Source organism: Cervus canadensis, chromosome 33 (assembly GCF_019320065.1).
Source record: "Cervus canadensis isolate Bull #8, Minnesota chromosome 33, ASM1932006v1, whole genome shotgun sequence".
NCBI lineage: Eukaryota > Metazoa > Chordata > Mammalia > Artiodactyla > Cervidae > Cervus > Cervus canadensis.
The window spans coordinates 11,723,344-11,747,494 of NC_057418.1; the positions used below are offsets into that span (position 1 = coordinate 11,723,344).

The window sequence follows — 24,151 nt, forward strand, 5'->3', positions numbered from 1 at the left end:
GAGGGGTAGCGAGTGGGAGTGAGGCTGAAGAAGGAGGGGATACTTATCATTAATTTCATGTTGTTGTATGACAGAAACCAACACAACATTGTAAAGCAATTATCCTCCAATTAAAAACAAATTTAAACTGGTAAAAGAGAAAAAAGAAGGCTTACCAAAAATGCAACAGCTGGTTCAGACAGACAAGTGATCCCGGCTAAGAGTAAGGTCTACGATAGCCAGGGCCTCCTGATTTTCAGCGGAATGGACCTCTGTGACTGCCTTGATGAAGACTGCTTGGGCTGCTTCTATGCCTGTCCTTCCTGCGGGTCTACCAAATGTGGTGTCGAATGCCGCTGTGATCGAAAGTGGCTGTATGAGCAAATTGAAATCGAAGGAGGAGAAATAATTCATAACAAACATGCTGGATAATTTGTGGTGTCCGCTTGTGACCCTTTCTGTATTTCTAAAGTTTTGTAATTCTAAGATACATGTTAAAGTTGGTTTTGCCAATTGACGCATATGTACTCAGTGCACTAACACTGCCTTTTGGGTACCTTAAGTTATTTGATGTAAATTTAGATGGACTGTTTATTACTCAGCAGTCAGCTCTTCAAGCCTGTCTGGGTCAATGTAAAGAAGTAGTGTATAGGCAGTCCTCTGTTTGTACAGTTTGCATGTCCATAAATTTCCATGACACTGATACAGTTAAATAAACCAGTTCCTTCACAGCAAAAAAAAAAAAAAAAATTTAAAAATTTGTCCTGTGTTTTCATCTAGTAGGTTTTTCTGTTGTTGTCACTCTTATTTAGTTTAAGTCAGTGATCCATTTTCAGTTATCAAGTTCTTCTTTATAGTATAAAGTAAGCATTGACTTTCAGAGAAGGCAATGGCACCCCACTCCAGTACTCTTGCCTGGAAAATTCCATGGATGGAGGAGCCTGGTAGGCTGCAGTCCATGGGGTCGCTAAGAGTCGGACACAACTGAGCGACTTCACTTTCACTTTTCACTTTCATGCATTGGAGAAGGAAATGGCAACCCACTCCAGTGTTCTTGCCTGGAGAATCCCAGGGACAGGGAAGCCTGGTGGGCTGCTGTCCATGGGTTCACACAGAGTCGGACACGACTGAAGCGACTTAGCAGCAGCAGCAGCAGCAAGCATTGACTTTATTTTATTGCATATGGCTATCAAAATATTCCAGCACTATTGGTTGAAAAGATTATCATTTTTCTACTTTGTGCCATTTCAATAAAAAAAAAAATCACTAAATCATATATTGTGGGTTTGTTTCAAGTTTTTTTTCAAGTGATCTATACACTTACACTGTACCCCATCAACACAGTTACTCTACTTTTAGAGTAGGTCTTAGAGAGACTATAGAGTAAGCAAGACTTGTGAGTAAATTATCCAAAATTTATCCCCTCAAAATTGCTTTGGCTATTGGAAGACTTCAATTTCCATACAAATTTTAGAAAATCCTATCAATTTCCTCAAAAAATCTGCTGGAATATGAATTGAGATTACATTGAATTTGTAGATTAGTTGGGGGATAAATGGCATCTTATGAATACTTACTGTTCTTTTACACAAATATAGCATCACTCTGAATTATCTTTAATTTTCCACAACATTTTGCAGTTTGTGTACAATTCTTGCACATATTTTGGTAAATGTATCCACAAGTATTTTATTTTTATGATATTATTATCTGTATTGTTTTTCAATCTTCAACAGCTTTTGCTAATATTACAACTAATATTGGCTAATATTACAACTAATATTGCTAATATTGGCTTTATATACTGTGACCTTGCTTAAGTCACTATTTCTACTAGTAAGAATAGTATCATATTCTGTGTGGACAATCTTGTCATCTGAGAATTAAAATAATTTTATTCCTCTCTGCCAGTCTACACAACTTTTATTCCTTTACGGCCTTACTGTACTGGATTTAGCTTCCAGTAAGACATTAAATTAAATTAAATACCGCACAATTGCACTCATCTCACACACTAATAAAGTAATGCTCAAAATTCTCCAAGCCAGGCTTCAGCAATACATGAACCGTGAACTTCCAGATGTTCAAGCTGGTTTTAGAAAAGGCAGACGAACCAGAGATCAAATTGCCAACATCCGCTGGATCACTGAAAAAGCAAGAGAGTTCCAGAAAAACATCCATTTCTGCTTTATTGACTGTGCCAAAACCTTTGACTGTGTGGATCACAATAAACTGTGGAACATTCTGAAAGAGATGGGAATACCAGACCACCTGACCTGCCTCTTGAGAAACCTGTATGCAGGTCAGGAAGCAACAGTTAGAACTGGACATGGAACAACAGACTGGTTCCAAATAGGAAAAGGAGTACGTCAAGGCTGTATATTGTCACCCTGCTTATTTAACTTCTATGCAGAGAACATCATGAGAAACGTTGGGCTGGAAGAAGCACAAGTTGGAATCAAGATTGCTGGGAGAAATATCAATAACCTCAGATATGCAGATGACACCACCCTTCTGGCAGAAAGTGAAGGAGAACTAAAGAGCCTCTTGATGAAAGTGATAGAGGAGAGTGAAAAAGTTGGCTTACAGCTCAACATTCAGAAAACTAAGATCATGGCACCTGGCCCCATCACTTCATGGCAAATAGATAGGGAAACACTGGAAACAGTGGCTGACTTTATTTTTCTGGGCTCCAAAATCACTACAGATGGTGATTGCAGCCATGAAATTAAAAGATGCTTACTCCTTGTAAGGAAAGTTATGACCAACCTAGATAGCATATTAAAAAGCAGAGACATTACTTTGTCAACAAGGTCCGTCTAGTCAAGGCTATGGTTTTCCCAGTAGTCATGAATGGATGTGAGAGTTGGACTATAAAGAAAGCTGAGCGCCAAAGAACTGATGCTTTTGAACTGTGGTGTTGGTGAAGACTCTTGAGAGTCCCGTGGACTGCAAGGAGATCCAACCAGTCCATCCTAAAGGAGATCAGTCCTGGGTGTTCATTGGAAGGACTGATGCTGAAGCTGAAACTCCAATACTATGGCCACCTGGTGCGAAGCTGACTCATTTGAAAAGACCCTGATGCTGGGAAAGATTGAGGGCAGGAGGAGAAGGGGACAATAGAGGATGAGATGGTTGGATGGCCTCACTGACACAATGGACATGGGTTTGGGTGGACTCCAGGAGTTGGTGATGGATAGGGAGGCCTGGCGTGCTGCAGTTCATGGGGTCACAGAGTCGGACATGACTGAGCGACTGAACTGAACTGAAGACATTAAATGGGAGTGATGAGCATGAACATCTTTGCCTCATTTCTTTCCTTAATGGTAAAAGACTGACTGCTTTCCTTCTAAGTATAATGTTAGCTGTTCTTTATCAGGTTGAGAAAGTTCTCTTCTACTTCCAATTTGCTGAAACTTTCTACTTTCCAATTTGCTGAGTTGTTTTTGAAGATTGTCAAATCGCTTTTCTGCATCTGTTGAGGTTATATGACTTTTCTTTAGTCAGTTTTCTAATGTTAATCCAACCTTACATTTCTGGGAGAAACTATTTGGTTATTGTATTAGTCTTCTAGGACTGCCATAGCAAAATACCACAGATTGGATGGTTGAACAACAGAATTTCATTTTCTCATTTTTTGGAGTCTATAATTCAAGATCGAGGTGGTGGAGGGGTTGGTTTCTGGTGAGATGTCTCTTCCTGGTTTGCAGGTGGCCCTTCTTGCTGAGTCCTCACATGGTCTTTCTTCTGTACATATGCAGAGAGAGAGATCTCTGGTAACCTCTCCCTCTACTAATAGGATATCAGTCCTATAAGATTAGAGTCTCACCTTTATGACCTCATTTAACCTTAGTTATCTCTTTAAAAGCCTTATCTCCAACTTTAGTTACATTGGGGGGTTAGGGCTTCAACCTATGAATTTGGGGTGGGAGGAAATGCAGTCCATGTAAGTCATAATGTATTATTATCATGTCAATTCAGTTCAGTTCACTCAGTCATGTCCGACTCTTTGTGACCCCATGGACTGCAGCACACCAGGCCTCCCTCTCCATCACCAACTCCCAGAGCTTACCCAAACTCATGTCCATTGAGTCGGTGATGCCATCCAACCATCTCATCCTCTGTCATATACCACTGTATAATTTGCTAATTTTTAAAGGATCATTACATCTATATTCATAAGCAAATTAGTATGCAGTTTTTTTTAATGCCTTTGATTTTGCTATCAGGGTGATAGCACAAAGAATGAATTATGAAGTGTTTCTTCCACTTCCATTTTCTGTAAGGGTTTTTGTAGATTTGGCATTGGTGTTTTGGTTTCCTTAGATGCTTAGTAGAATTCACTAATGAATACATCTGGAACTGGGGTTTTCTTTTGGGTTAAGTTTTAAACTACGAATTTAGTTTAAGCAATATTGGTTATTCAGGTTATCTTTTTCTTCTTTTATATAATAGTTTTATTGAGATTCACATACCCTAACATTCACCCATCTAAATGGACTTTTTAGATTCAGAGAGTGGTATAACTATCACTACAGTAACTTTCAAAGCATTTCATCACTTCAAAAAGACACTCTATAACCTTTAGCTGTCATTGCCCTCCACTTACCCTAAGCAGCCTATTTTCTTTCTAGAATTGCCTGTTTTGAACATTTCAAATAATGAAATACATCCGACATGTGATCTTTTATAACAGGTTTCTTTCATGTATCATTATGTTTTCAAGATTGATCTGTATTACAGCATGTATCAGTACTTTATTTTTTATAACTGAATAACAATACATAGTATGGTTTTATCAAATTTTGTTTATCATTCATCAGTTGATGGACATTGATGGACATTTGGGTTGTTTCAACCTCTTGATTATCATGAATAGTGCTGCTGCTATAAACATTTGTATATAAATTTTCTTTTCTCTTGCATAGATACCTAGGAATGTAATAGCTAGATTGCATGGTATATATTTCTTCTTGAGTGAGCTTTGGTAGGAATTTATTAATTTCATTTAAGTTGTCAAATTTACTGGCCTGAAAGTGTTCATATTTCCTTATTTAATACCTATTGTAACACTCCAATCACTCCTGAAATTAGTAATTTTGCCTTTTGTTTGTTTCTTGATCAGTCTGGTTAAAAGTAAATTGGTTTTATTAGTTTCAACTAATTACCTTTTAAATCAATTTTCCCTAACTATGTCCATTTTTAAAATTTCCACTATTTACTATTTTTCTTCCTACTGCTTACTTTGTGTTTAATTTACTACTTCTTTTGAAGTTTCTTAAGGTGGTATTCAGTTCAAAATATTTAATTTACCTTGCGATTTTTTTATTTAGTCTTGTTTTACTGAAAAGTGACCTGTTTAACTTCTAAATATTTGGTTATTGTTCCATTGATTTCCAATTTAAATCCCACAGAATATGATTTCAACTCTTTTCAATTTATTGAGAACTTTATGGCCAAAAATATGGTTTGTCTTATTGACCATAACATGGTCATGTGCTCTATATATACCTAAAGAACGCATATTCTACTGTTGTTGGGTGGAATGTTCTCTAAATATTAACTAAGTCAATTGTACTGAAAAGGAATGTCAAAATTTCCCATTGTCCATTTGTCTATTTCTTTTAATTTCTTCTGTTTTGCTTCATATAGCAAACCTCTGTTATTAGGTACATACATTTCAGTTTGTTATATCATCTTAACAAATTGACTCCTGTTAATATTCCTTGTGTTGATATCAATTTATCTGACCAATATATTGATATTAATCATTTGGTTAATGATAACATGATATATTCTTTTCTATTCTTTTCCACCCAATCTACTTGGACCTTCATATTTAAAGTTTATTTTTTGGAGAAGGCTTACCATCGGGGTCAATCAATTGGGCAAAAACAAGCCTGTAGAAGAGGGGGCTCACAGAGAAGACTGTGAACCACCAGTTTGACTAGTGGAGAATAGAATGTTACAAAGTCAAGTTGGTGAGCACTTCAAGAACAGAGTTTTCAGCAAGGACATCCAGTGAAATGAAGGCTGGAAGTAGTCCATAGCTGATTTGAAGGTTGTGATAACTTTCATTAGACCAACCTCAGGGCAAAGGTGAGGGCAGAAGCCACACTGCAGGGAGAAGAGCATGTGGAGAGAGGAAGACAGAACAATGACCATTTTACATTGTGGAGATAAGCAGCGCAAGAAAGGACAACGATCAAGGAAACAAAGTTTTTGTTTTATTTCAAGATGGAAGATAATGTAATGCTCATGGACTGAGAGGAAACCGTTTGAAAGAGAGGTTCGTCACTGTGTGCTAGGGATGAGGGGTGGGGTGGATGTGGTATCCTGTGGTGTGAGAGAAGGCGGCAGGAGAGAGAGAGAGATGGAGAAAGAACAGGATCCCAGGAGGGAAGACGCTGGATTGGACGATAGAGTGGAGGTGGAACTGGGCAGACAGAACCTGCTTCGGACAAAAAGAACAGCTCTTCCACAGCAAACCCCCACCACGATGGATGAGAAAAGAGGAGAAAAACTGAAAAAAGTGAGATGGACAGAGTCTGGCTTAGTAGTTATTTCAGAGGGAAGAAAGTGAGACCAGGAGAAAAGAGGAGGAATTGGCATAGGGTTTAAAGAGAGTAGTGAATGTTTGGAAGGAATGATAAAAGAGCTGATTGCATATATAATCCAGAAGACGGGTCCTCACATTCCTATTGGTCTAGATGTCCTCTTCCAGGATTCCAGTTGCATCATTGGATACAGAGATGCCCAACTGCTTCACAATGACCTCTAACTCATCATTTTCTTGTCTCACACACAGTCACAAGTTTCTCTGGACAGAGACTGTTTTATATGTACACATCATAAAGCCTAGAATTTAATAGATAAATACCCAATTGCTTGCTCAATAAATATTGACAAAAATATTGCCAAGTCGTAAAAGATCTATACCGTGTGCTTGGTGGTTACTTCAAAATCTGAGGCAGTGAACTAAGGACCCTTAAATCCAGTATCCTGTAATTCAGTGAGTGAGGGAGAAAGAGCTTCAAATTTCAATTCAATACTAACTGCTTATCAAAAATGGTAAAAAAAAAAAAAAATTACCTACATGCAGGAAGAACTACTAGCTGGGGCACTAAATATATGTGCAAAGTATAAGCAAAATATATAAAAGTAAGAAACAGAAATAGATTCAGCAAACTTTTTAGTTACAATTACTATTTTTAAGGCATGAGGCTTAAAATGAGAACACAGATTAAAGCTGGCATTTCAAACCTGATGTCCCCAAATTAAATTACCAGTATCCCAATTGTATGTCAAAAAATAGCTCTGTTAAATAATGCACATTTCAATTCAAAGGCTTTCATCTGGATAAATGGGTCATGAACTTACTTATTAATGCCTTGCCCCTCTGTATTTCAACAGCAATACCCTAGAGTATATGAATACCTTTCTAAATCACCTAGCCTAATTATTGGGAAACTACACAGCATATACTCCAATCAAGCACAATACCTATTATAACATCAACCCCCTCCAAAAAAAATTATCTCTCCAAAAAAATATATAAGTAAAATCTTAGATATTTTTCATAAATATCTGCCCCAAGTCATTCTTAGAAATATGTCTCATGGTGAAACATGTCACATACAGTCTACTTATGGAACTTTCCAGGGTTAGAAACCACACTGGATTTATGGTATAAAGGATTTTCCCCTCATTCTAATGCTAATTCTTTGTGAAATACTGGACAAGTCACATAGCTTCAGATTCCTCACCTATGAAATGACGTTGTTGAACTAGAACAGCATTTCTCAAGGAAAGTTCATTGGAAAACTAGATCTGAATCAGCCCTTCCACCCCTGATAAAAGCCCCATGATCAAATAAGATTAAGAAATGCTCTATCCTCAACAACAGAAAAACAAACAACCCAATTGAAAAATGGGTGAAGACCTAAAGAGATGTCTCTCCAAAGAAAACACACAGATGACCAAAAAGCTCATGAAAAGATGCTAAGCATCACTAATTATTATGGGCTCCCCTGATAGCTCAGCTGGTAAAGAATCCACCTGCAGTGCAGGAAACCCCAGTTCGATTCCTGGGTCAGGAAGATCCACTGGAGGAGGGATAGGCTACCCTCTCCAGTATTCTTGGGCTTAAATACATCTCACTATTATAAGAGAAATGCAAACTCAAACTACAGTGAAGTACCATCTCACACCAGTCAGAATGGCCATCATTTAATAAGTCTACAAATAGCAAATGCTGGAGAGGATGTGGAGAAAAGGGAAGCTTCTTACACTGTTGGTGAGAATATAAGTTGGTGCAGCTGCTATAAAAAACAGCATGGAGGTTCCTCAGGAAACTAAAAATAGAATTACCATATGATCCAGCAATTCTACTCCTGTGCATATATCCAGAAAAAAAACTGTAATTCAAAAAGATAAATGCACGCCTATGTTCATAGCAGCACTGTTCACAATCGCTAAGACATGGAACCCACCTAAGTGTCCATCAACAGATGAATGGATGAAGAAGATGTGGTACATACGTACAATGGAATACTACTCAACTAGAAAAAATCAAAACAATGCCATTTGTAGCAACATGAATGGATCTGGAGATTACCATACTAAGTGAAGTGAGTCCAGAAAAATAAACAGAAATAGTGTACCACTTACACATGGAATCTAAAATATGGAACAAATGATCCTATCAATGAAACATAAACAGACTCACAGATAAAGAGAACAAACTTGTGGTTGCCAAGGGGATGTGGGGTGGAAGAGGGATGAACTGGGAGTGTGGGGTTAGCAGATGCCAACTATTACACATAAAGTGGATAAGCAACAGGTCCTACTGTAGAGCATGGGGAAGTACATTCAATATCCTGTGATAAACCATAATGGAAAAAATGTGTTAGAAAGAATGTATGTATGTGTAAAATGAGTCACTCTGTTGTATAGCAGAAATGAACACAACATTGTAAATCAACTATACTTCAATTTAAAAGTTTAGAAAAGAATTTTAAAAAAAACAAATGCTCTATCCTATAGCAATGTGCAACAGGATACTCAAGAATCTGGCAGGCAGGGTAACATGAAAATAAAACTAAAGAAAAGAACAGCAAGGTAGACTTGCCCCTATCACTACGGAATTAAAAGACTGAGAGGGGTGTGTGTGTGTGTGTACACGGGCATGCACACGTGCTCAGTCGTGTCCGACTCTTTGTGACCTATGGACTGTAGCTCACCCAGCTCCTCCGTCCATAGGGTTCTCCAGGCAAGAATATTGGAGTGGGTTGCCATGCCCTCCTCCAGGGGATCTGGCCAACCCAGGGATCGGACCAGCATCTCCCTCCTTGGCAGGCAGATTCTTTACCACTGAGCCACCTGGGAAGCCCCATAAGATGAAAAAAAACAGCACTTTATTCTACTCAAAGCATTCAAGTGCCTACAAGATGTCAGTATTTGACTGAGCTTTAGAAGAATGTAACTTAAAAGATAATTCTTTGTCTTCTACTAGTGAAGTAAAGAAAGACCTTCATATAGTTTCAACACAAAATATAGCATGTGAGCTAATGAAAGCATATATTGGGTTGGCCAAAACGTTCTTTTGGATTTTTCCACAAAATGTTACAGGAAAGCCCAAACAAAAGTTTTGGCCAACCCAACATGTGGTACAGAAGCAGTTCAGAGGAGGTGGTAGTTGACTGCATCCAGTGATGGAGGGAAATCAAGGGAGGTATCAAAAAAGAAGTGATGCTAAAAAAAGAATATGAGTTCTAATTTTTCCTATGAGGCTTTTTATTTATGGTCATAACACATCTGCCATCTCTAGGACTGTGCACCAAGTATAAGACTGCTACACCTGTTAAAAGAGGGACGGTCTTCTGTCATCTAAACTTCCTTTGCTTCACAAAAAATGAGGCATTTGGTACATTCAGACCTGGCTCCAGGAATTGTATCCTCTTGGAAAACCTTGGACAACCTTTCCCCAAGATTGTTTAATTCAAGCCTTAACTTCCTAATCTACAAAATTAGTAACAATTCTTATAAGAGTTACTGTAAGAAAAATAGATGATAATAATGACAGTTTAAGTATCAAATAAGTCATGAGGTTCTTCCATCCCATCTAACCCACTCTCTCTGTTATATATGTGAATAAAGAGCTATGCATAAGTAACATGGATGGAGCTAGAGATTGTCACGGGAGAAGGCAATGGCACCCCACTCCAGTACTCTTGCCTGGAAAATTCCATGGGAGGAGCCTGGTAGGCTGCAGTACATGGGGTCGCTAAGAGTCAGACTCGACTGAGCAGATTCATTTTCACTTTTCACTTTCATACATTGGAGAAGGAAATGGCAACCCACTCCAGTGCTCTTGCCTGGAGAATCCCTGAGACAGGGGAGCCTGGTGGGCTGCCGTCTATGGGGTCACATGGAGTTGGACACGGCTGAAGCAACTTAGCAGCAGCAGCAGAGATTGTCACACTGAGTAAAGTAAGTTGGACAGAGAAGGAGAAATATGACATACTTTATGTGCAGGATCTAAAAAGAAATGATACAAATGAACTTAATTACAAAACAGAATCAGACTCACAGACTTGGAGAATGAACTTACAGATACCAGGGTGAAGGGTGGAGGAAGGGATAGTTAGGGAGTTTGGGATCAGCATGCACTCGCTGCTATAATTAAAATGGAACCAACAGGGACCTACTGTATAGCACAGGGAATTCTGCTCAATATTATGTGGCAGCCTGGATGGAAGAGGGCTTGGGGGAGAATGGATACATGTACACGTGTGGCTGAGTCCTATGGCTGTTCACCTGAAACTATTATCAGCATGTGAAATGCCAGGCTGGATGAAGCACAAGCTCGAATCAAGATTGCCGGGAGAAATACCAATAACCTCAGATATGCAGGTGACACCACCCTTATGGCAGAACATGAAAAGAAACTAAAGAGCCTCCTGATGAAAGTGAAAGAGGAGAGTGAAAAAGCTGGCTTAAAACTCAACATTCAAAAAACAAAGATCATGGCAACTGATCCCATCACTTCATGACAAATAGATGGGGAAACAGTGGAAACAATGACAGCCTTTATTTTCCTGGGCTCCAAAATCACTGCAGATAGTAACTGCAGCCATGAAATTTTAAAAGACGCTTGCTCCTTAGAAGAAAAGCTATGACCAACCTAGACAGCATATTAAAAAACAGAGACATTACTTTGCCAACAAAGGTCCATCTGGTCAAAGCTATGGTTTCTCCAGTAGTCATGTATGGATGTGAGAGTTGGACTATAAAGAAAGCTGAGCACCGAAGAATTGATGCTTTTGAACTGTGGTGTTGGAGAAGACTCTTGAGTTTCTTGGACAGCAAGGAAATTTAACCAGTCCATCCTAAAGGAAATCAGTCCTGAATGTTCATTGGAACGACTGATGCTGAAACTGAAGCTCCAATACTTTGGCCACCTGATGTGAAGAACTGATTCATTGGAAAAGACCCTGATGCTGGGAAAGACTGAAGGCAGGAGAAGGGGATGAAAGAGGATGAGGTGGTTGGATGGCATCACTGACTCGATGGTTATGAGTCTGAGCAAGCTCTAGGAGTTGGTGAGGGACAGGGAGGCCTGGCATGCTGCATGGGGTCACAGTCAGACATGACTGAGCGACTGAACTGAACTGAAACTATTATAACATTGTTCATCAGCTATATTCCAATATAAAATTAAAATTTTTTAAAAAATAAACCATGGATAGACAAATTACATAAGAAATTTTAATCTGAAATCCACCCACTAGTTCCTGTTTTAGATTCATCAGTTTGATTTCTACACATTTGTGATCATTATTCTATTTTAAACATGCCGAGGTTTTTCTTGATTCCTGGTTCAGAAAACCAAAGGCCAAATGATTGAAAATACTCAAATTCATAACCAGAAAACACAGTAAGCTTATAAATTTCATATATCCTGCTCCCTGATTTTCCTGGAGAATTGAAATGTTAAAAAATACTTTGTAGATAGAAAACTTTAAATAATTGACAGAAGGAGGGAAATTTCTAGGATGATGGAAATGTTTTATATCTTGTTTCACATGGTGATTATAGGAGTGAATAAAACTGTCAAAATTCAAACTGAACACATGAGATCTTTGTTCTGTTTGATATTATTCCCTCATAACGTTTTTTTAAAACCTTTTGCTCAAACCTCCCTTCCCATAAGCGCTCATATTCTTCCAAAGTAAACTTGTATCAATAATTTCTTTTTTATTGTCATACCTGGTTGGTTTTAAAACATCATTCTCAGACAGTTTTTGTTTTTTTTCAATCCATATTGCTAAGGACTTAGTCAAACTGTTTATGTCTTTCCTTCCATATTATCAGGGCCAAAGTTGAACAAAAACCAAGGCCAAATCTGCTGACCCTTAGCTGAACCCCAGGGCCTCCATGGACTCTGCTGCCTGCCATCTGCTGATTAGTTTTTCAGTCATCCTAATCAAATATAAGTTTATTTAATTCCTATAATTGTATCTTGAGAAAGTACACTGACAAGTTTGCTAAAATTCAAATGTATTCACTGGCTTAGAAATTAAATGTAAAAAAAAAATCCTACCATTTTACAGGCATATCTCATTTATTTCAATCTTCCCTCATCTTGAGTTTTCAAGGGCTTTTTCTCCATCACTGGCTCAGAAGATGAAATATGTAACACAAACTCCCATAAATTCCACAAACCAGAAGTAAAACAACAAATCTTGGTAGTTGTTGAAAATAAAAATAGGAAATTGACAATGCTGAGTTTAAGGAAATTAAGAAAAAACAGATCAAATGAAATGGGTAAAAACAAGTCAATGTTAAAAAAGAGGGAGAGAAGCAAAAGAATTAAGTACAACATGGAAAAACTCTTCTCTCCTCAGTTCTAAAACACTTAGAGAAGTTTCAGAGGTAGCTAATCAAACTTGCAGAATTATTATAGTCAGTGTTTATAATTAATATCAAGCTATACAAGTCCTAAGCAGAAAAGTCTTGGTGAAAAGCCCACTGAAACAGGAAGTGTTCTGTCTTATAGTGTAGAGAAAAAGAAAAAGATCATGTACTCTAGAGGCCTAAAAAATAAAAAAGACTTTAATTGCTAAAATCTACACAGGTATAACTTTCTAGAGTGAAACACTATAGCATTTCTGTAAGCAGTCACAGCAAATTCAGGCTATTGGCCTTGTAGGCTAAGCATATATTAATAAATTGGAAGTCACACCAGAGATAACATTATTTCATTAGACGTTTCAAACCTCATTCAAATTTTTAAAAATCACTAAGATAATAAATTTTCTAGACTTTAGCAGTAACACTAAACTTCTAATCCAATTCTGAGAATATAAAGAAATATGATGGTATGAAAAAACAGGAAATTACATGTGATATACTATTATTAACTAAAGTACAGATTTTATTCAAATCTCACAAAATTTTATGCTAGACCCTGATGCTGGGAAAGATTGAAGGCAAAAGGAGAAGGGGGACGGCAGAGGAGGAGGTGGTTAGATAGCTTCACCAACTCAATGGACATGAGTTCAAGCAAACTCCAGGAGATAGTGGAGGACAGGGATGCAACCCATGGGATTGCAAAGAGTCGGACATGACTTAGCAACTGAATAACAACAACCCTGACAATGGGTTCTAACTATTATCTGTGGTCCAGTCCTCACTCCTCAACTCCAAATACCCAAACTCACATATATTGCAAACTTACCATGTCCCAAAACTCAACTCCTGATCTTTACTTGTCTTGCTTAAAAAGCAACACAACCTGCCCTATCCAGTCTTTCCCCTCCAATGGTCATCCTTCCTATCACTCATGTCTAAATCAGAATTCTTCTTGATCATTTTTCAATCTTCTACCACCTTTAGTGGTAGAACAAACAAATCTTGCTGACTCTAAAATATATCTAGAATCTCACCACCTTCACTTCTATAATACTAATCTGGTCTGCTATCTCTCAAGAGTCCCTGCTTTTGCCCTTAATTGTTATATCAATTTCCCACACAGAGGCCTGAGTGATCCTTTTAAAATGGAAGTCAGATCTTGCCACTCCTCTGCTCAAAACTGCACGGCTTCTCCATCTTACTCAGAATAAAAGCTGAAGTTCCTAAAACGATCTATAAACCCTGCACTCTGTGCTCTACCTTCCACGTATCCTCCCCGCTCTTCTCTTCTATCTTCTACTTTCTTCCCGGCCCACTGCTCCAGCCACGCTGACCTACCAGCCATTCTGAGAACTTAGCATGCATGTGACTGTCTCAGGGCCTTTGCATGGCTATTCCCTTTGTCTGCAACGCTCTTCCTTCTGAAATCTTCATGACTCAGTCCCTTGAACCCTTCAGCTTTTTACACAAATATCACTTACGCTGTGAGATCCTAACTGACTTCCTACTTTTAAAATGCCTCCCCACTTTCAGCATTTACTCTGCTCCCTCTGCTTTTTCTCCATAGACTTTATCACCTTTTGATGTAGTACATGTTATTTATGTAATCATATTTGTTTCTCATGGTCCCCCCAAAATGTAGCCATAAAAGCAGGTAGTTTTGTCTGATTCATTCAATGCTGGAGGAGGGTCAACATTACAGATTTACATTTAATGCGTTTGGTCCAGATTTCCAATCTCCTCCTCAAGAAAGGAAGGTTTTTAAATAAGTAGATAAGATGGACAAGAGGTCAAGGGCATAGTATTGGCAAGGCCATTGACACGCAAAGAAGTAAAGCAGTGCAGTGGTCCCTAGATGCTCCAGGGTGCTCCTCACGTTTCAATGTGGGGATACAGGATTGACTTAAAACAGGAATACATTCATGGAACAAGGTAACGTGTCAACCAAAAGCACAAAATCAACTAATTCCACAGTAAGAAAGGAAAGCATGAAATGCCAAAGGTGTTCCACAGTAGGATACTGACTGAGGTACTGGGATCTTAGTGAAAGCCCTTATCACCAATAAGTTTGACAAAGTGCCAAAGTGTATTGGGGAGGACACTTGTCTTTGAAAATGCAATGAAAACTATGGATCTTTCCACAAAAATTAAATGTATCTAAAAGTTCAGAAGGTTCACCACCCTCCGCCAAACCTATCCATAGGCCACCATGGGCCAAATGTTAAGAATCTTAATTAAGAAAAAAAAAATCCCACTTAATATCCCACTTAAAAATATGACTTCAGCATCATAACAATCACTTGAATGATGCCTGGATAGGAATATTTGTAGTTGCAATATTGAGTTGTAATATTCTGAGTAAACATTTGAAGCTAAAGTTTACTAAAAGGAAGAATCCAACAGCCATGTCTTAAATGTTAAGTTCTCAATATGTATGTAGAATTAAACATCCCCAAGTCACCTCAGTGAATGTGTAAATTGAAAATTTCTTACTGTTTGGTATAATTTTATAAAGTTCATAAGGTAATCATAAGGAAGACTGTGTAGGTACTGGTAATTTGACTTTTTTTAAAAAAACTGCAAACAGCAAACATTCCATCCAAACAATCTGAGCTATTGTCTCTCTGGCTTCTGTACAATTTTATCATTTAGCATCTTTCATCTAAATAATTCACCAAAATGTAATTAATGAGTCTTGCTTCTCTACCAAATACCCGCTTCTCTCCATACCACAGAATCCAGAAATAATTAAAGGAAATTCAGGTTGGGTAGTTTTTCTTGCTCAGCTGTATCTCTGGAGAGGGGTGTGGTAAGGGAAGGGAGAGGGTCTTATTTGCATCAAATATAAATAGCTCTTTACTCACTGAGACCATTTGCGGCACTGTAATAACATGAATGCAAAGACCATCTGTCTGAAATCTATTCCGTGTCTGGTGTCTGATGCCATGCTTATATGATGAAGGCCACGGAAGCAAACCCAGAGGCACAGAATTTAAACCCAGCCCTCAGAGGTCTCTCTGGTTGGTTTCTTTTCCCTTGCTGATCCTCATCAGAGGACAAATTTACCAAGGGCCATCAGCCGAACACACCCACGCTGGATGTGGGCCGAGAGCAGCAGCTCTGCTGAGGTCTGGGCAGCGAGGCGGGAGGGTGACCAGGGCAGCAGTCGGGTGAAGGCATGCGGGCATTGCTGGGCAGCAGCTGGAGGAAGTTTGGCCACGCTGGCCGGGGAACCTACGGGTGGCTAACCAGCGAACCCAGCCTCCCTCTTCTGGAAACTCAGCTGCAGGTCTGTACCTACCACTTATGCCCTTTCTTCCCCCAAAATACCCTTGTTAGCTTTAAAACCAACATCGCCTATATTGTTAGGAAAACTTAGTGGCAACCTTTTGCATTACAGGTGTGACAAAAATATGAAGTTGCTGACTGACCTGGTGTAAGGAGGTAACTTGAAAGCTGGATTCTTTTGACAATGATAAATTCAAGTAAAACTTGTCACAGAATATTCTAAGAACACCTGAGATAACAAATATATTAAAGATCACCTGAAGGCAGAAGTCAGCAAATTCTTGCCTTGGTATGACAAGGTTGCATTTTTGCTCAGTAAGCAGTGTCTACATTTAAAAAAAAAAAAAAGAAAGAAAGAATGAAAGATATTCCCTTTGGCCCTCCAACTGTTTCTAAGAAGCCAAGGATCTTACTTCAGGAAGGGCAGCAAAGAGTTAAGGAGTTTTGCCTCTAAGAAATGCAGCAGCTGCTTTGCTTTCTCTGGGAAATCCCCAAAGGAGTCCCAGTCTGAGGATTCATTAAGGAAAAATATTTATAGCAACCTAAAAACTCAGAATTAATTTATGGTCAACAGGAAAGTGAGTGATACCACTGTCCCACAAGAAAGAGGAAAAGAAACCTATTTTCTTGTTTTCTAGAAATCTGAGGGGTGAAATTGGTATTTCTCTAAAACCACTTTTTACAGAAATAAATTATATACATATATGATATATCCTTCAGCAGCTACACTTTCTATTGCCTTTTTCTTTAAAGTAATCCCTGTACTACAAAGTCCTTGAGAAATATTAAAAAGCCACTTTGAGGGTAATGAACCATTTAGAATATTTGACTAAAGACATTCTTTCTGCATTAAAAAAAAATCCAAAACAATTTGAACCAATATACTATGAATCATTTAAAAAACAAAGATACCACTGTAAATTTGTTCTAGAGCTCCATGGTCTCTTAATTAGGGGAAAAAAAAAAAGAGTTCTTTATCTCAAGAAATTGTCCTAATCTGCTGTATAAGTGTCAATATCTGAACAAGATAACTCACCCAATGGAAGTATTGATTACAGAAGGGGACAGTAGCATCTTTCTCAAATTTTTGCAACTAACACCATTTGTGGTATAAAGTAAGAGGATTACATAAAAAACTTTTAAACAGAATATTAAGTATCTTCATATTCAATGCATATGGAACTTAGAGTGTATAACAGTGTTTAAAATTTGATGCCCACAATGGTTTAGAAACTATTATTACCCACATTTATTGAAGGAGAAAGAAGAAAAATCAATTATGCAAAATGGTCCATGGTTATCAAGGTTGAAGAGTGATTAAGTATTAAGAGATAATAGCTTTAATATTTTAAATGATTTATCTAGTGGGAGAAAATAAACAGTTTAAATTGCTTTTTCAGTCCAACTTGATTTTTTTTAATAATTGTAGTAAATTTATTTTTGAGTTCATCTATTCTTAAAGCTTATATAATCAAAGTCCTTGTTTTATCATAACAGGTTTTAAGAGTTCTGATAAACTAGATTATGTGTGAGAAAACAGAACAAATTCATAGCTCATTGATTCATTATATTCTCAAGCCAACCCTCCAGAAAAGATGATTTTACTCTCATTTCATACTGAAGAAAAACTAGAATCAGAGGGGGTAAGTGAATAGTCCATGGTCACACAGGAATCAGAAGCTCATATTGGAATTCAAGACCACAGCTGTCAAAGCCCAAAGACGATGCTCTGCTGCTCAAGAAAACCTTAAAAAATTGTAAGGATTTTAAGCTAAAATATCATAACTCATATCTTACCAAAACAAAATATCTAACAGTGTAAATATTAAATAGACCATCTAATTTCAAGTCAAAATAACATACATAGTTGTAAATTCTTTAGGAATTAAAGATAACAACAACAACAAAAAGAAACCACTAGATAAGTCATTCTCTTAAAACTTCAAGACCAGCAAAACATTTGTTCTTTCCACCAAAATCAAGGCAAAAAACCCAGCTCTCGTAATTTTACTAGTGTTAAGTTTTATTTTAAATCAGTAGATCTTAGTATATTGTTTTTTAGACACAATTATAAGGTTTTACACTGTTTTCTTTCCCTCTGTAGTAGTAGATACTAACATTCACATGCATTGTGAATGGGGAAGCATTTTAACACTTATTTCTTAGCAGCTTTATGTAAAGCGATGTCTACACAATTTGGAACAGGACTTCTTTTTTCATACCTTGCTGTTGAAGTATCATTCTGTGCCTATTATATTATTTACTCCATCAAGAACCATCATTATTCTCATAAACTGATATTATAAAATCAATACCTTTTAGGTTACTTAAAAATTTACCTGCAATTCTTTTTCTTGAGTTCCAAATTTCTATATTTATCCTACAAATATTGCAAAAACAAATTGAAGGAGTTTCACAATCTCAATCATCATAAGCATTGGCTATCCAATCAGATTTCAAATGTTATTTATATGCCATAGGAGCATGTAACAATGTCAGATTTTACTCCAGAATCAAAGAAGTTCCAAATGACCCTTGTGCAGCATAAAACATTATTGGTCTAATTCTAAATAAAGTAAGTACATAAATAGTAAGAGTTCTCACTCAATGAATGTGTGATGGACCTACCAACTAAACCTTATTCTAATATTTTTACTTCAGTGGAAATATTGTATGGTATCCTCGTGTACTTTTGACATTCTGAATTCATACTTTATAACTACACTTTAATCATTGGCATCAATGAATGATTAGAGTGATTTTTAGAGTGAGTAAATGATGGTGAAAGTGAAAGTCGCTCAGTTGTGTCCGACTCTTTGGGACCCCATGGACCACACAGTCCATGCAATTCTTCAGGCCAGAATACTGGAGTGGGTAGCCTTTCCCTTCTCCAGGGGATCTTCCAGACCCAGGAATCGAACCGAGGTCTCCTGCATTGCAGGCAGATTCTTCAGCAGCTGAGCATCAGGCAAGCCCAAATGATGGTAGAATACAAGAGGAAGACAGAGGCCAACCTTAGAACTCCAGGGGTCGTCTTTCCCCGTCTTCTAACCTTATTCCGGTTCCTCAACTCCAGGGCACCCAGAAGAGAAGTTCCACCCGGGAAGATGTGGAGCCCTTCCTGTTCATCCTTCTTCCAGCCACCGTCCTGCTCTTCCTGGCCTTTCTACTGCTCTTCCTGTATCGCCACTGTCAGGCCCCGCGGGCCCGGGGCCAGGTTTCCGGCCTGGACCTCCCGGAGCAGCCGCCTGCGGGGGAGGTGACCGACTTCCTGCCCGGCTCACCCTGGGGCAGCGAGCGGACCTACCCTTACTCCCCACTGCCCCCGGAGGCCGCCCTTCTCTCCGACGCATGTTCACCGCCCTCCTATGAGGAGGCCACCAAGGATGCCCCTGGGGAACAGGCTCCGGATGCGGGCATTCAGTGTGGACAGGGTTCACCTGGACTGGATAAGCAAATGTAAACTTCTCCTGAAAACCGCACAGAACATGGCCCTACGCCCTTCCAAGAGCCCACTTGGGCAGGGGGACAAGGGCCTCTGGACCTAAGAAGCTGTCAGTCATGGTGGACCCCGGGATGAATGGGTTGGGGCGCAAGGGCATGGAGCTTGACAAACGTCAATCTTGTTAACTCATTTTCAAGTTCCTTAGGGGAAACTTTCCCCAGGTTGTTCCAAAGATGACTGGGCTCTTCTATAACATATACTCCTGAGAAAAACAAACAGTTCTGTATGAGTTAAAGGGAAAAAAGAATTACTAGGGAACATAAGAACTAACTCTGTAGAGAAAGAAAACAGGAAAATGTTGATAAGCCAAAGATAACTGCTTTGACCACCAAATAAAACTTTTCTTTCTACACAAGTTGTCCAGGGCCTCATTGTTTCACTTCTGTGTGAAGAGGCTTGGAGAGTTCTAGAAAGAGAGAAAAAACAGCTCTAGAGCTGCAGGGGTCAGTGGACCCAGCACATTTTCAAGGCTGTTGTAAATAATGGTCAAGTATATTTCAATATTAATGAGGAAAGAACTGACATTTGCAAGCGTTTTAGCTAAAAAAAAGAAAGTGCTACAAAATTCTCTCCTGAGTAGTGTTGCTCTTGTTTGCCTTCTGACTTGCTTCCTGGACTGTAAGGATTTGGCTTGGTTATGTGGGAATGTCTCACACTAGAATATCATGGGCTGTCCAACTGTGCCATGGCAGGACAAAAAGTGGTTGTTCCCACACACTATCTTGGGGGGACCTGGTGACAACATATGTTCGTCAAGAAGCAGTAATAAGAGTAGAAATCAGTTTAACATTGGAAAGGAAAGGTCAAATCTTTTTTTACCTCATATAGCATTGCAGCGTTGTTTTATTTTTTATTTTTGCTATACAGTAGGTCTTTGTTGGTTATCCATTTTAAACGTAGCAATGTGTACAAGGTCAAAATCTTAAAGAGAAACACAGATAAGCTCTAACAGGGTCTTATAAATCACACTGTTCAAGCTCTTGCTTTGCAGATGTCAAAACTAGAGCTGAGAGAGGTTAAACACCTCCTAAGAGGCAGAGCTGGGACCAGAAGCCTGGCCTCTCTGCCTCGGATCAGAGCATCTTCCCCAGTGCCAGCTGATCTCCCAAGAAAACTGCAAATGTGGAATTTCAGTGCCCACTCCAGACTGAGGGTCAGGGCTCAAAATAAGATGGACATAGCTGAATTTGGAATGGATACAAATCTCCCTCTGATTTTCAAATGGGGAGGAAGAGGTCGGTCATTTACACTTGGGGGCTGTATCAGGATACCCATGGGGGTGGCAAGGTGCCACACAAGGTCCTTAAATTTGTATTTAGTGCTATAATTTCAGGGGTAAAACTTTTTTGTGTTTTCACAGTATAAACTAAACAACCTTCTGATGGTTCAAAATGAACAAAAAATGATGACTCTTCAAAATTTTTGACATGAACATTTTTATACTAGATACACAACATGGTAGAGTTATAGAAAAATAACAAAGTACAATGCATTACTTTTCAAATGTAATCTGATAGAAATCATAGCAATTTCTTTCAAGACTGAAGCAAAATATAATCTGAGTGAAAAATCAATACAATTTATTTTAGGAAAATTGTACTGAACAATTCTCTAATGGTCTTTAAGGGAAGTAAATAAACAAATGGCAGTGAGAAGCTCAGCAGACAACCTTCTTTATTTAATCCTAGGAATCTAGTTTTCTGTGAGACTGTTGATTTCCCAACTGCCATTTCTTTTTCTTCCCTTGCTAACAGAACCCGGATTTGGTTCTGAAATCCTGGGACCACCTGTGAGAGGCAGACAGATTTCCCTTCCCCCTGCCCACACCAGGGAATGCACAATGAGAGTTAATCATGGTGATCTCAATTCCTTTGCCAGGGACTGATTTGGTCTTTGGGGCTGATGGGGGAGATGTACACAGGAGGAGAGGCTTGCCCTAAAAAAGACTGCCTCACATTCAAAATAAATGCATGGAAGGAAACACTCTTCCTTTCAGCTGGATGTTACATGTCTGCATGCAGTGCCTAGGGCTATTCCTTGCAACCAGGAGCAAGACATTGGCCAGGACTAGTACTGAAGATAGTAGAGTAGAAAGATGGACAATACCTGGGTTGATGATTGTCATGCTGCCTAATAACCCTGAAAATGTCTATATTTTCATGAGAGAATACCTTTCCGACTACTTAACCATTTAAGCCACGCTTGGTATTTGTAGACAAATGCATCCCAAATACTGCCATTTCAAAAGCCAATATGGAAATGCATTGTCATGTTTAACAATATTCTGATAGGGTTTCCCTGGTGGCTCAGTGGTAAAGAATCAGCCTGCTAATGTAGGAGACACAGACTCAATCCCTGGTCTGGGAAGATCTCACATGCTGCAGGGCAACTGAGACTGAGTGCCAACTATTGAGCCCACGTGCGGCAGCTCCTGAAGCCTGAGTAACCCAGAGGCCGAGCTCCACAACAACGGAGCCTCCACAAGAGACGCCACCACAGTGAGATTACCATGCATCACAACTAGGGAGTAGCCCCCACTCGCCACAAGTAGAGAAAAGCCAAGACCCAGCACAGCCCAAAATAAGCAAACAATAAATGTGTTTAGGTAGACTTACTTAAAATAAGTAGTCAATGCTAGGACTCATTGAAGACTTTATCAGTGATGTAGTTAAGGAAACGTTTTCTTTTGTGGAACCAAATCAATCTGTAAGAAAATAAACTACAGCCCCCAGGCCAAATTCTACTTGCAACCTGTTATGGTACATCCTGTGAGACAGACTGATTTTTACATTTTTAATAAGTAAAAAATATATATATATTTCATGACACATGAAAGCTATATGAATTAGAATTTTAGTGGCTAGAAATAAAATTATTGGAACCCAGCCAGGCCCACTTGCCTATGACTCTTCCTACATCAAGAGTTGAGTAGTTATAGCAGAGACTATTTGATCTTCAAGGCCCCAAATACTTACTGCCCAGTTCTGTAAAGGTTTGCTGACACTTGCTACACACCAGTGGACTTCAACCCTAGTGCATGGTAGAATTGCTCGAGGAATTTTTAGAAATACTGATATCAGGACCCATATAGACCAATTAAACAGAAATAGAGCCAGAGATTCTAATACAAAGGCAAGTCATTTTCTAGGTAATGTGGGTGGATACAAAATACAGGTGAGCTTCTACCCAGGTGTAAGGTACCATGTTTGGAGAAAATAAGTCTGTAAATCTAGCTTTGGGGCATCATTTACAACCCAACATTCTCTGTAAACACTTCCCTGAAGCCATCAGCGTAAAGTGCATCTGCCACCAATTCAACTTACAAAGCAGGATTTGCAAGCAGAATATTAGAAACAATCATGTAAAGAGTGCATCCTTTTTTAAATGTTGACACAACTGGCATGCACGGGTAGTACTAGCTGTTTGCACTCCAAGCCAGAGAGTGGAATTGATAGAAATCCAGGGATGAAAGAACTAGATTTTAACAGCTAAAAAGTATTTGGGGAAGCAATAACTGTAGCCAGGAAAGATTAAGAATCGGAGGGAGGCAACCTCCCTGGCAGCGCAGGGGTTAAGACTCCACGCTTCCAATGCAGGGGGCCTGGGTTCTCTCCCTAGTCAGGGAACTAGATCCCACATACCACAACTAAAAACCCTCAAGGCCGCAACTAAGATCCAGCACAGCCAAATAAGTTGTTTTTTGTTTTTTTAAAAAAGAGGTAGTATAATAGTAACAGTGACCAGAATGTAGACATTTTCACTAAACTCTACACTGGATCAGAAAATATCACTAAGGCATCATTTTCTCCATAGGAAAAGGAGTCCAGTGTCTGGTCTGGCATGAAAGGAGCTTGAAAGTCGGTTCTCCATCATAACAACAACAAAAAGCCCAACAACTGAAAAATCAACAGCTCCTCTTAAATTCGGTGAACTGTGGTCACAGGCCAAACCACTGGCCCCCAAACTAGAGAGAGACGGATACAGAAAATCACAACTTACCTTGAGCAGAAACCCGCACATAGAAACCTCCTCAGGAAACTGGGCCAGAGTCGGGGAAAGCTGAACTGCAATTGAAGGTCTGTTGGAGCCTCAGAGTAAGCAAATCCGAAAACTGAACACTCCAGAGGGGCCCACACTCTGTGAATTTTGCCTCTAGGAGCCCTACCAGATTTTCACAGTGGAGTTCTGAGAAAAAAAAAAACACCTTATTGTGCTTCCAACAGAAGGAGAGGAAGAGGAACCATCCCGAAACCTGCTAGTACGTTCTGTCTTTGTAACAAAGTCTGCCCTCAGGAAAACTACTTCTCCAGGGCCTAACCTGCTCGGGTTTTATCAGAACCTAACTCACCTGGGAGGGGGCGGGGAATTTGCAGTCCCAGCTGATTCTAGCCTTACACTGCAGGTGGGTAAATACCCAACTAGCTTGTTCTAATAAAGGGGAGAAAAGAAAAAACAGCAAGAGAA

At 39.0% G+C, this 24,151-nt stretch overlaps 1 protein-coding gene and 1 long non-coding RNA gene across 2 annotated transcripts in view; one reads left to right on the plus strand and one right to left on the minus strand.

Annotated features, from left to right (window-relative positions):
- LOC122433954 overlaps nt 1–23,949 on the minus strand; it is a 66,546-nt gene extending 42,597 nt beyond the window's left edge. Inside the window, exon 1 of the long non-coding RNA XR_006267212.1 lies at nt 23,687–23,949. This is a non-coding gene — a long non-coding RNA (uncharacterized LOC122433954). The remainder of the gene's footprint in view (nt 1–23,686) is intronic.
- Nucleotides 15,980–20,020, plus strand: SMIM28 (small integral membrane protein 28). The gene is made up of 2 exons (XM_043457057.1): nt 15,980–16,183; nt 19,259–20,020. The coding sequence occupies exons 1-2, from the start codon at nt 16,073–16,075 to the stop codon at nt 19,643–19,645; spliced, it is 498 nt and encodes a 165-aa protein (XP_043312992.1). The 5' UTR covers nt 15,980–16,072; the 3' UTR covers nt 19,646–20,020.
- Nucleotides 23,950–24,151: the final 202 nt, after the last annotated feature.